Raw genomic sequence first — 13,302 nt, 5'->3', positions numbered from 1 at the left:
TTTCGAAATCGGAAGTTGTATCCCGAGGAGTAGGGCTCTCTCTCTCTAAAAAAAAAAACTACCAGAGGTTTAACGCTTGTTAAGCCTAATGACGAGCGAAAGCACTGTTAAGCACGGTTTGGCGCCGGGGTCGGTCCGGCGCGCGGCTCATCCATGGCGAGACAGAGCGACCGAGCGCCACAGCGAGTCACGTGATACGACGTCACTTGCCAGACCACCGCTCCGCCGGCTCAAGGTCAAACGCGCACCAAACATGACCTCGGGAGTTACACTGCGAAAAGTAGAGCTTTCGCTCAAAAATTCTACCAGTGCACAAGAAAGTCAAGGCTGAAAGGTTCAATGCCAAGGATTTTCTTGTAAAGAGCTTTTTATTACAAACAGTATGTACAGTGTCACTGCCATCGCCGCGGCAGTATCTTCCCTGATAGCATCTTTTGTCAGTGCTATTTTAAAGAAAACAATTCGCAGGGCACGAGGTGCCACAGCGCCTGACTAGAATTAGCACACTCTTGCGGACCTCCAGCAGTTCCGTGCGCCTACGCATCAGGCGATGCTGGTGGGGTCGTCGGCCTTGATGTCTCGAAGCGTCAGATAGCGCCTCACCATGCGCAAACAGTACTCGTCCAGGTCGTCCAGCTGTAGCCGCGAGTCCCCCGGTGGTAGTGGAAGACACTGAATCCGCTCTTTGACGACGCCTGCCAATCGCATGAAGACGTCCATGTCCTCGATGGTGGCCAGCCGCCTCCTAATCCAAGCCATCGCTACGTCATTGTCCAGGCCTGACGTCTCCACCAGCTCTTCCAGGAGGGAAGGACTGCGCCACACCTGCTCCAGGGAATGGGCGCAGTCTCTGCAGACAGTGAAACACCGATTCACACCGATTCCAGTGCAACCCCTTGGACAGCAGTACGCGCCCATAGATAGCGCAGTGCTTGTCAAAAACAGACAGACCAAGGGGCTCCGTTAGATCACAGTTGGCAGTTAGTAACGCGTCCGCAAGGTGTCGCACTGCTACAGGCCTTAAGACGTTCTCGCACCGGCGATATCGCAAGCGTCGCCCGACCGATTTCGGGCAATTAGTTACGGTTTTCTAAACACTAGGAAAGCAGGGAGGGAGCGCAGCAAATCGATTTAAACTTGTCGAGCGACCACCGCGACTCGCCATTGCAAATCCGCCTTTAATCCGCGGTTGGGTGATGACAAGAGTTCCTCTTACTTTTCGATAGATCTGGAACGCTGAGGATCTAGACTTAGCCACAATGAGGCATGGCCATGAAGCAAACCAGGTGGGCTGTATGCTTTAATGCGACAGCATTAGAGCTTTCGTCGCACCAAAACACCGATGTTGTTCGAGACGAAATTCGCTGACTGGATGAGGGAGGTCGTGTGACCTTGTGACGCCATCGCAACCTACCCAACGTGCTGTGAGCAACCTAGTTTCTAGACAGGAGCCTAGATGCAGAATCTAAATAAATAATAAAAAATACGTAAAAACAAGAAAGTTACGTGACATATGCAGAAGTCACCGCCATCAGAACGTAAATAGCAGACACCTGCTACTGCATCGCAGTCCGAATATGGCGTTAGCTATCGCATTCGAGTCTTAAATGGGCCATGACATGGTCGTTCTGCATATTGCAGTTTTGTGCTTCAGTAACTAATACAAGAGCTTATGATTCAGTTTCCAAATTTTGGCAGCCCTGGACGCGCTGTATATTCCAAAAATGCGATCGAAATTGAGAACGGGAAACTCCTCCCACCGGCAGCGCCCACCACAATGAATGCTATTGTGACGTCACCAGGGCATACACGGAGCAACATCGTCTGCTCTCGTTGCTGCAACCTGCGCAAGGAGGTCTCTTATCCCCTGTACTTCCGCGGGCGATCGAAGTAGCAGTCGTCCCCCATATATGAGTGACTGGTGCCGCAAAAGCGTTAATTATAGTAATGCGGTTATTCTTCAGTACAGGTATAGGGTCCGGTTACACTAGGCCGATGGGACGGCGGTCGGTTGGTTGGTCGGTGTGCCGATGGGACGGTTGGTTGGTCGGTGTGCAGCAACCGCCATATTGAATGCTGTCGTGACGTCACCAGGGCATGCACGGAGCAGCGTCGTCTGCTCACGTTGTTGCAATATGCACAGCGAAGTCTCATTCCGCCCTGTACTTTCGCGGGTGATCGAAGTAGCAGTTGTCCCCCATATATGAGTGACTGGTGCGGCAAAAGCGCTAATAACAGTAATGCTGTTTTTCTTTGGTATAGGTAGGGTCCGGTCACACTATAGGCCGATGCGGCGGCGATCAATGGTCAGTGGGCTGGTCGGTATGCAAATGCCGTTGCTGACGCACTGGTCTGTCACGCTAGACTGACGACAACGCCAGCACAATCAACGACCGCGTATCGTAGTAATATTAAGAGTCAGCTTAGTGGCAACTGGCAGTGTGTGGTGGGGGACTAGTTGGTATGACATTCTATATATTTAAGAATTTTAAAACTTATTGGACCTCGTATGCTAGCCACGGCGACGTACGCGACGTGCGTGCACCAGCGAAGATGTGCTTTCCTTCGGTGTCTGAGAATAGAACCTATCGGCGAGACAATTGAGCGACACGGACAGAAAACACCGTACGACGGTGCCGCTCGTCGCTCACTGCCGCCGCCTGGCCTTGTGCGGCCGAGCGAAAAGCTTCACGCCCGGTGAATAGACGGCCCGAAAAACTGCGCTTGTGTACCTTATCCTTATCGAACAAAGCGAAACGAGCGGCTGCATATCATATCTTTACACTTCCTTACTAGTAAATCAGCGGGGAATTCTTGCCAGATGCTTGAATATCGGCCAACGGTGGACCGCCGGCCCCTTTCGTGACGAGGCCTAGCAAGTACGCAGGATTCGTGTGTGCGATTTCGGCGATTGCGGAGAGCGAATTCGCAAGTTTTAGCGCCTGCAAATAGCTCTAGAGAGTAGTTTTGGCTACAGTGCCCTCAAAGCGACGACTGCCTATAGTATCGCAGGGCGCGAGTACAATAAGGGGGAAGTGCCGATATGTGGTCTGCACAGCATGTGCTGAAGGCAGCCGGCAGCAGCCGCCGGCGTCGACTGTAGATAACAAATCTGGTTGTTTTCCGTAATTCAAGTAATGTCCGAACGCAATTTTAGTTAAAGCGCTTTAAAATAAAATACTGATGGCATAGGAGGAAGCAGATGCAATCAGCGGGAAGCGCCGGTCCTACGCGAAGCGTTTTTTAAGCAGGCGATCTAGCATCAGCGGCGCTTATCGCAGTGTTATCATAGTGAGTAAATGAGTAAAACTACAACTTGTGAGCAATACTATACGCAATATTTAAGATAAGGAGAGTCCACCTTGCGTTTTATGCCAAGCAAACGAGCAGTACTGTTTGCGCACAGTAATGTAAACAACCCCAGCGCGGGGCTGCAGTTGTCGTGATCGTCGCATTCCCAGGCCACAATGCGCACGCACACTAAACGCTAAATGATGTACTATTATTTTCAAGCACTTATTTAGACGGCGGCGACTATTCATCGGTGCGGGCAGTGACAGCATTCGAATCGCGTAGGGTTTTGCAAGCGGCTTGGTTCCTGCAAAAGGGTTCTAGGAGCCGAAGGGAATGTATTTTGACTTACAAATGCACACATGCAGCGAGGAAGTCGTCTCATTCGGCACTTTTCTCTGCTCCTTTCGGTGCTCAAATTTACTCTAGTGTCAGCTTGTGATAATTTGAGTTTAATTATCGAGCCGATGAATAACGGACAATAAATTGGTAGCCAGCTACAAAACGCCGTGGCTTTCACGGCGCACATCTGCGAAGGCATGCACGGCACGTGTCGCTTATAACATACGGGAGCAATTGACTGCTCAAAAGAAACCACACTAATAACAAAAATAAAATGTTAATGAGCGTACATTAAAAAGCAGAGACCATCGATTTCTGTTTCCTTAATAATCAGAAAAGGGGTGCCACGAGCAAGTCCGCTTTCTTAAGGATCACTCAGGCTGTGTACTAAGCTGACGGCTTCCGAAAAGAAAACATTGAAAATGCCTTTTATTTCGATAAGCTAAAGAAAGAAAACTTTTCGAGCGACCGCCGTCTACGGTGTGCATGCAAGCACTTCAACAGCGCGCAGCAGACGATGCGGGGCGGATATGCCCCTCTGACGTCAGTGATCAGAGGTTGCCAGACCAGCAAGCAGTTCGCAGAAAAAACGGAAAAATTTTTTTTTAAAAATGTTTACCGCACATAATCAACCGAAACATGGTGGAAATTTAATTTAAGAAGTTGAGAATTAAATGCGATAAGCAGGGTATGCGTGAAAATAGGCTGCCATGGGCCCTTTAAGTGTCCCCATAGTTTTTTTCATGAAGGCTGTGTACGTGATCAGCCCGGTTACGTCTGCTTTTAGATACAAGGGGCATCTTCAGACTTCCAATGAGCTGCGTTATGCGCACTTTACCCCAAATAAGCACAGTAACTGAGAGAAATCGCAAGTTCTGTAAACTGGACGTTTCCCAGCACACAGCGCAAAGTTCAAAGCGCAACACAACATATTTCAATCATGTTCAGGCTAACGATCCTTTCCTACATGTCTCAAGGAAATCGGTGTCACCGTTTGCCATCCAGGCCTCCGGAGGATACAAACTCAAATACCGCTAAGCCTCCCATACAAAAAAGTCCTAGGGCGTCTATGGAAAAAAGCTATGTCCGTCTATGGCCTTTTATGAACGTCTATAAGCACCTGTAGAGGTGCTTATTGCCAGCTATTGAAAAATCTATGCCACTAAAGCTATAGCTTTGGAACCATACAATTGTCTTAAGCTCTCTATAGAAAAATATATCAGCCTGTATAGACAGCTATAGACAGAAATAGGAAAGGTCTATAGCTATTTGGGCCAAAATTCTATAGCCAGCCATAGGACATTTTTGTATGGGCTGGCAGAGCGACCACTCAGCAACCACCTCAGCAAAGCACACCTTTACAACTCTTGTGCGCGACATACACATACCTGTCGAATCGAACCCCATTGGCGAAGTAGGCCGCGAGGGCAACCACGCCGGCGTTACGACGGGGCACCTCCGCGATGGCGAACCACTGCTTGGACACTTCCTTCTCCATGTAGCACTCGATCGACAGGTTCAAGAGCGAGTAGTTGTCATCCAGGGTCTCGCTCAGGGCCTGGATGAAGACGCTGGCGTCGCGCTGCCTACACGGGATGAAGTGGACCGACCGAATGCACCGGCTGGACGCCACGGCGAGGGCCAGCCCCTTGACTCCCTTGTCGTTGAGGCGCACCTTGTCCACCTGCAGCTCTCTCAGGCTCCGGTTGAGGTTCAGCGAACTCACGACGGTCGCCCAGCACTCGTGGGCGGTCAACAAGTAGGCGTCTTCGGGCCGCGAGCTGAGGAACAGCCTCCTCAGGGTCTTCGTCCTTGCGATGAAGCTCGCAATCGCTACGGCCATGTCCGCGTCTATGTTGCTCGTCCAGATGCTCAGGTGCACCGCCGTGATGTGGCTGAAATTGGAGAGGTAGTCGAATACGGCGAGGAACTTCTCCTTGCTCCGCAGCGACGGGTAGGCGTGGTAGCTCCTGAAGCCGCTGCTTTTCAGCAGCTCCAGGTCGTCCTCCGTGTTGTAGCTGCCAAAGAACACCTTGTGATCCGCCCCGCTTTCCCTCAGAATGTCGCACAAGGGCGGCAAGAGGTGTCGCTCGTTGTAACGAGAGTCGATGGTCACCATCCTCAGGTTCTTTTTCTTGGACAACTCGCCGAAGAATCGCTTCCACTGCTTTGTCTTCCAGGTGATCAGGTTGATGCAGACTTCCTCCAGCGTTTCGTTCTGCAGGAGAGCGTCGAGCCAGCGATCGTATATGCTCTGTAGACTACGACTAGGGTCCTCTGGAACGGTGGCCACGTTGAACGCACGCAGCACCGTGTTCTCCGCGAAGACCCGTGGTACGAGCTCGGCGCAGCCGGCGTCCAGCTTGAAGTACGTCATGGTCACTCTCGTTATGGTCCTGTTCTGCAGCAGGCCCCGGAGAACCAGCCTGAGCGACTCAACCGAGCCCTCGAAGTACGCCTCGACGGTCAACGTCGTCAGCACGCTGGCGTTCTTGAGATAGTCGGCGAACACTTGGTGCACGATGGGTGCGCTCACGACAGAGTTATGCACACAGATGTCCTTCAATGTGCGGTTTTCTCGGAGAACTTCCAGGAACTGCCAGGCGCCCTCTGCCTCCATCCTGAGCTGCGGCATCCGCAGCGTGGTAAGCGACGTCGTGGTCAGCATCAGGGTCGCCACGGCGTACAAAAACTGCGGCGTACACGGCCGGTGGCAGTCGAACACGAGCACTTCGAGGTTGCTCAGGGTAGCGATGACGCCGTACAGTTCACTGTGGCCGTCGACCCTGGAAAACTTCATCCTGAGCGTTTTCAGGAACACGCTGTCCCTGAGGGCTTCGCAGAACAGTGCTTCGTGTTTCTTCAACGTGTTTTCGGACACGGCGAAAGAGATGACACAGTAGTGCCTCTTGAGGAGCCAGTACGCCGCTGTGGCGGCCTGAAGCCTTTCGTTCGCCGACGGCATCACCAACCACGGGTCCCTGAAGCTGGTCAGGGACAGTCGACCGCTCAGCCCGGGCAGCTCCCGCAGCTCCAACTGGGCGGCGCTGAGGAACTCGTTCCAGGCGCTTAGCTGTTGCACGACGTGGCACGTCTCGCCCGTCGAAGCCTTGCAGGGTGACTGGTAGTCGACTTGAGCGCCCGTGAAACGCCCCCTAGCGATGTCCATGTCGGCCAGCAGCAAAGTTGGCGATGCCAGCACAAGAGCAGGGACAACGGGTTGCCTTTCTGAGCTTGCCATTGCACGGCTGCGCAGGAGCCAAAAGAAGCAAAGGTGAATGCAAACCACAAGCGGAGTATAAACACAAACTTAAGCCCAGGGTCATAATCCCTGACGATCGATCTTAACACGTGCATAACTAAACTTCAAGTACAATAAGGAACGTCTTACAAAGCACTGCGTCGCGAGCAACCAGCGGTACAGTCCAGGTAGAGACAAGCGGCGGCGGTAAGTCCAGAGCACGCACGAGGGACGGAGCTCGAGCGTTCGGCACTCGAGCATCGGAGCGTTCGGCGCTTCTCGTCGTCTTCTTCGCTAAGCGCCAGCCTCTGAAGATTCCAAAGCCGAAGGCCAGTCTTACAATTCCCCCAGGGCGAAAGGGCGCCATCCTGGCGGCCTAGGCCGATGTGACGACGGCGGGGTCGTAGTATGGTTTGAGGCGGGTCGTGTGGACAATGGCGCGGCGTCGACGACGATGATCAGGGAATGGCGTAAGGGGTTCGATGACGTAATTGACGGGGGATGTGTGCTGAAGAATACGGTATGGTCCCTGGTACTTGCTAACAAGTTTGAAGGAAAGGCCGGGACCTGAGGAGGGTACCCAGAGCCAGACCAAAGAGTCAGGAAGATAAGCGGGAGGAAGTGCAGGGGGACCACGCGTGCTTTTCTGCTGCATGCTGCTGGGCGTGAGAAGTGAAGGACCGGGCAAGCTGTCGGCATTCTTTGGCATAAGTTGTGGCTTGGAAAAGAGTTGTAAATTCGGAAGCATCAGGGCGGTTAGGTAGAATTCAGAATCCCCTTTTTACTGATAAAAATATTTTTCTCGACACTAACTTTCGAGCCGTTCTTCAATCTATGGCACTAGGCAAATGCACTATATACCTACGGCGCATGGTAAAACTTGAAACATTATAGACATCCACTCTAACGTCACACTTCCCATCTCGCGCGGTGGTTTTCTCATGACAACGCGCATAACCTGTTTCTTCTAGCGGAATTACAATGAAGTCAATGCTGTCGAATCAGCTCACTGCTGCCAAAAGAAGCAGCCACCCAGAGATGACTGGCGGCTCTTTCCGAACGCGTACAACAGAACGCTAGCACAGAAAAAAAAGTTTCTAGGCTCTCGAACCTACGCTAGCCGGCGCAAGGTTTTAAACAATAAATGTTTGCAGTTATTACGTCAAAAATCCAGGCATATACGGGTTAAAAGAAAACAGACAAGAAATGTTTAGTTCCGTGTTTCTTTGCAATGCAGGATCATCACGCGGAATCCACGTACGCGTGACAAATATTTTTTTAGAGTGATAGCTCTACTAGACGAAAAAAACGGGTTTATGGGTTTACAGGGGTTTAACGTCCCAAAGCGACTCAGGCTTCGAGGGACGCCGTAGTGAAGGGCTTTGGAAATTTCGACCACCTGGGGTTCTTTACCGTGCACTGACATCGTACAGTACACGGGCCTCTAGAATTTCGCCTCCATCAATTCCCAATTGGCAGCGAGGGGGCTGGAAGTGGTACAGAATACGTTTACTTAGGGCAGGTAGTGACAGCTGATCCGGATCATGAGAGGAAAATAACAGAAGGATAAGAATAGGGTGGAGCGCATATGGCAGGTTCTATCAGATCATGAATGGCAGTTTACCAATATCCTTCAGGAGAAAAGTGTGCAACAGCTGTATCTTACCGGTACTCAACTACGAAGCAGAAACGTGGAGGCTGACGAAAAGGGTTCAGCTTAAGTTAAGGACAACACAGCGCGCCATGGAAATAAAAATGATAGGTGTAACGTTAATGAGACCGGAAGCGGGCAGAGTGGGTGAGGGAACAAACGCAGGTTAATGCCATCCTAGTCTAAATCAAGAGGAAGAAATGGGCTTGGGCAGGGAATGTAATGCGAAGGCAAGATAACCGCTGTTCCTTAAGGGTAACAGAGTGGATTTCAAGAGAAGGTAAGCCTAGCAGGGGGCGGCAGAACGTTAGGTGGGCGGATGGATTAAGAAGCTTGCAGGCATAGGGTGGACGCAGCTGGCAAAGGACAGGGTTAATTGGCATAGAGTTTCTAAATATTACCTAGAGGGAAAGCTGGCACCACCGTCTACGCGAGTTTCCGAAGGAGCCAGGAAAGCGCTCTTCATCCACCTAGGGAATGCCGGGAAGATAGCAAGGCGCACTTGGCTTGGCCCTAAGACATGACTATGACTGCAGAAATACAAATTTTCGCAAATTATATGTTGCAAGGAAGCACTGTATTGCAATTATTATGTCCTGTAATCAAATATGGTAACTGCATATCGCAATAAATGAGCAGAAAAGCAGACAAGCACCGAATTTGCCCATGACGAGACGGCTTTCTCTTCATGCCACCAAATTTAGCCAACCGTGGAAAATATTTTTTTTCGTTTAACAGACACTCATTTTAGAAAAAAATATTCTTGCATAATCATAATTGGTTTTTTGGGGAAAGGAAATGGCGCAGTATCTGTCTCATATATCTTTGGACACCTGAACCGCGCCGTAAGGGAAGGGATAAAGGAAGGAGTGAAAGAAGAAAGGAATAGGCGCCGTAGTGGAGGGCTCCGGAATAATTTCGACCACCTGGGGATCTTTAACGTGCACCGACATCGCACAGCACACGGGCGCCTTAGCGTTTTTCCTCCATAAAAACGCAGCCGCCGCGGTCGGGTTCGAACCCGGGAACTCCGGATCAGTAGTCGAGCGCCCTAACCACTGAGCCACCGCGGCAAAAAATCGCCAATTCTTAAAATACCACACACAGAAGCTTCTTTTTTTTTGCATTGTGAAAAACAGATACGTTTCATTGGTGAAGTCTGCGTTCGAACCCGACCGCGGCGGCTGCGTTTTTATGGAGGCAAAACGCTAAATGCGTGCTGTGCGATGTCAGTGCACGTTAAAGATCCTCAGGTGGTCGAAATTATTCCAGAGCCCTCCACTACGGCACCTCTTTCTTCCTTTCTTATTTCCCTCCCTCCTTTATCCCTTCCCTTACGGCGCGGTTCAGGTGTCCAACGATATGTGAGACAGATACTGCACCATTTCCTTTCCCCCAAAACCAATTATTATTATTATTAAGTCCGCTATTGCGGGACGCGCCCTATATCCGTGCCGCGATAAACTTACCCGAGCTCCCGCTTTTCTATGAGTGACTAGATTTCGCGCACTTATAGTGCCGGCTCTCGGCCAGATTTTGCCCCAGAAAAACATCAGTTAGAAAGCGCGAACCTCTCCTACCACAAGTAAGCGGCGGCCGTGTTCATGCTGACACGTGCAGCGGGTATTTGTGTGAATTAATTCATGAAGTGGAAGCCGTTCCTGCATGCAATGCGCGGCCACCGCCAGTCTTTGAAATGAATCAAGCGTAATCCTCGCCCAGTACGGTTAACATAAGTTGGACTTGTCGAAGTACTTAATTTTGCACCTTGTAAGTGTTTCGGAGGCTCCTACGAGAAATGTGAAGAGTGGTCACAGCCGTGGACTGTCGCGTCCTCAGTTAACAACAACAACAACAAAAAAACTTATTCCCTTAATTCACATCTCAATGCACAGATAGCTACAAGTTCCCACTCAGCAAAACCCAGTTCGCTGCATAAATGGCTCTCAGTGAAAGGGCAAACGGAATTTAGGCCTAACAGGCACCAGACACTGTGCTCAGCTCACTTCGAGTCAAGCGCCTTCGGATGCTAATAATAATTGGTTTTTTGGGAAAGGAAATGGCGCAGTATCTGTCTCATATATCGTTGGACACCTGAACCGCGCCGTAAGGGAAGGCATAAAGGAGGGGCTTCGGATCTCAAATCCTGCGTAGCTGCACTACTCGACCACAAAGTGCACAAAACATCAGTGAAAACTACAGTAGCGAAAGCGAAACCGGACGACCAAAAATCCAATCCGTAGCACAGTCAACAAGCTCCTAGATGTCAATCAAGTTTGTCTTCCCAGCATGTTTCGGGCGCCCAAGGTGGATGAAGTGAAAAGCCGCCAGCTTTCCCTCTAGGGTACACTAAGGAACTCTTTGTTAATTGGAGAGACATGGGAGAGGCCTTTGCACTGCAGTGAGTGTAGAAAGGCTGATGATGATGAAATTCGACCGCCACGGCCGGGATCCCCAGATGAAAAAATTCGAGCTCCGTGTCGGTGCGACGCTTGTCCTTGACTGACCTTGATAATCCAGCATTGCAACATCACTTTGTCAAACTACGCATAACAGCGGGATATACCATGGCCACCACGATTCATCATGGTGACATGACCTTGACCTTGGCGCAGGTCATTTCCAAAATTTGGCTGGGACTACACCCGAAATTTGACTTAGGACGATTTAGACCAAAATCGATGTCTGACTATAAATGACCATGCCCAACTGGATGACGACCTCCAAATTTGCCCAGGGTAATTTACAATAATTTGTCCCTGGCCACCACAAAATTTGACCTTGGTCCATTTGGACCAAAATCGATATCCGGCCATAACTGAGCGTTCCCGACACAAAGGCGACATCCAAATTTGAGCCGGGTTATTTCTAAAATTAGGCCCGGGCCACCCTCGACATTTGACATTGGCCGATTTGGCCCAAAATCAATGTCCAACCATTACTGAGCACGCCCGACACGATGGCGACCTCCAGATTTGGCCCGAGTCCTTTCCAAAATATCGCCTTGGCGATTTGGGATTGCTTTCGAACAATGAAAGGTTTAACCAAGTTAAAACCCTATAGTGTACCATGTCTACCAAAGGTGCTATCAGCAAGAAATGAAACGCGAACAAGGCAACAGACACGAACAGGAAAACAAGAAGCTCTTAGCCAGGCGAAGCTCAGTACTAGCTGGGGTTATTTTGACTTCCAAGGCACGAAGACTCTTCTCCAGAAGTGTTAATCACCCTCACTTGTATTTCCTCTCCAGAAGCTATGTTGGTGCTTTTGTACTGCCACCTGTTTTCTTGTTCGCGTTTCATTCGCTGATGACAGTACACCATGGTGCCTCATCTCCACCACGGTGGCGTGCCCTCTGACCCTTGACTTTTCACCTTAAATGAGTTTCGTCGAGCATTAGCCACGAAAGAAGAGTCGGGACCGCATGTCTAGCCATGCTAGAGCTATCCATCGACCTTTGGGTATAACCGTGGTTAAACGCTAACTTTAAGCGAAAAGCTTCACCCCGCTATGTAAAGAAGTCGTCTAGTAGGTAGGGGAATGACCTTGAGCGACCTTCACCCCAATGACGTTAGCCGTGTGTGATCATATGTGGTACAGTTATGGTGTCGAGCCCTTGACCCCAGACCTTTAGTTGACCTTTGACATTGGGTGACCTTTGAGCTTAAGAACATCCGATGAGGTGATGTGAAGTCACGTTATGACATACGATGGGGGTGTTGTAAGACCATGTGACACCCCGTCATAGCCACGTGGTCGTGTGGGTATGTATAGAATGGCTGTCGCAAGCGTGTAGCGGAGCTGCCATGGAGACGCTTAGCAAGCGTCCTTGCTTTTCGCTGAATTCTAGTGTTAGCCAACTTAAGCCACTGGCAATTTTTTCTCTTGTCTCGGTTTCAACAGCCGAACGGTGCCAATGACATTGCCGCCTCTTTTACGTCTCGGACAAGATTACTGGCATTCGTTTCCTGGTCGACACGGGAGCACAAGTCAGCGTCATAGCGTCCTCTTGGCCAGACCTCCGTCGCAACGAACAGACCTCCCTGCTCCGAGCGATCAACAACTCCCCCATTAGCACGTGCGGCCAACGGTCCCTGACGCTTAACCTGGGATTGCGCCGCACGTTTCGCTGGATCTTCATTATCGCTGACGTCTCACAAGCGGTTCTCAGCGCGGACTTCCTCAGTTTCTTCAACCCAGCCGTCGACATGCAAGCTCGTCGCCTCATAGACCTCAGCACGCACCTCTTCGTCAACGGCGTGCTCTCCACCGCTGCGGCGACGGGGCTTCACGCTCTCGTCCCTGTTTCCCCGTATGCGAAAGTTCTGGATGATTTTCCCAACCTCACAAAGCCGCATATCTGAGTCACCAGTGAAGCACTCGATCACTCACCACATCGTGACCTCCGGTGTTTGCTCGCCCTCGCCGCTTGTCGGGAGAACGCCTCGCTATCGCTCGCCGTGAGTTCAAACACATGCTTGAAATCGGCATAGTACGCCCATTCTGAAGCAACTGGGCCTCGCCACTTCACATGGTGCCAAAGAAAGATCCGGGCGACTGAAGATCATATGGAGATTACCGCGCCCTCAACGCTCACACTTTACCAGGCCGCTATCCACTTCCTCACATACAGGACTTCACATAAAATCTGGCTGGGTGCACGATCTTCTCTAAAATTGACTTAGTGAAGGCTTATCATCAAATTCCTGTGGAGCCCGCTGATATTTCGAAGACGGCCATTACCAGACCGTTCGGCCTCTGAGTACGTGCGGATGCC

General features: G+C 50.8%; 1 protein-coding gene across 3 annotated transcripts in view; it reads right to left on the bottom strand.

The window, feature by feature from the left end:
* Positions 1–356: 356 nt before the first annotated feature.
* The window catches only part of LOC144101246 (uncharacterized), a 49,746-nt gene continuing 36,800 nt past the window's right edge, over positions 357–13,302 (bottom strand). For 2 of the 3 annotated variants that reach the window (XM_077634324.1, XM_077634325.1), the window contains 2 exons: positions 5,022–6,881; positions 357–850 (listed from right to left, as the gene is read on the bottom strand). In XM_077634324.1, coding sequence (XP_077490450.1) covers positions 544–850; positions 5,022–6,881 — 2,167 coding nt within the window. In that variant the 3' untranslated portion in view covers positions 357–543. The remainder of the gene's footprint in view (positions 851–5,021; positions 6,882–13,302) is intronic. The other variant, XM_077634323.1, reaches the window with a different exon arrangement.

Source organism: Amblyomma americanum, chromosome 8, assembly GCF_052857255.1.
Source record: "Amblyomma americanum isolate KBUSLIRL-KWMA chromosome 8, ASM5285725v1, whole genome shotgun sequence".
Classification (NCBI taxonomy): Eukaryota; Metazoa; Arthropoda; class Arachnida; order Ixodida; family Ixodidae; genus Amblyomma; species Amblyomma americanum.
Note: the sequence above shows the minus strand (reverse complement) of the source record. Positions and strands in the feature narration are given on the sequence as shown.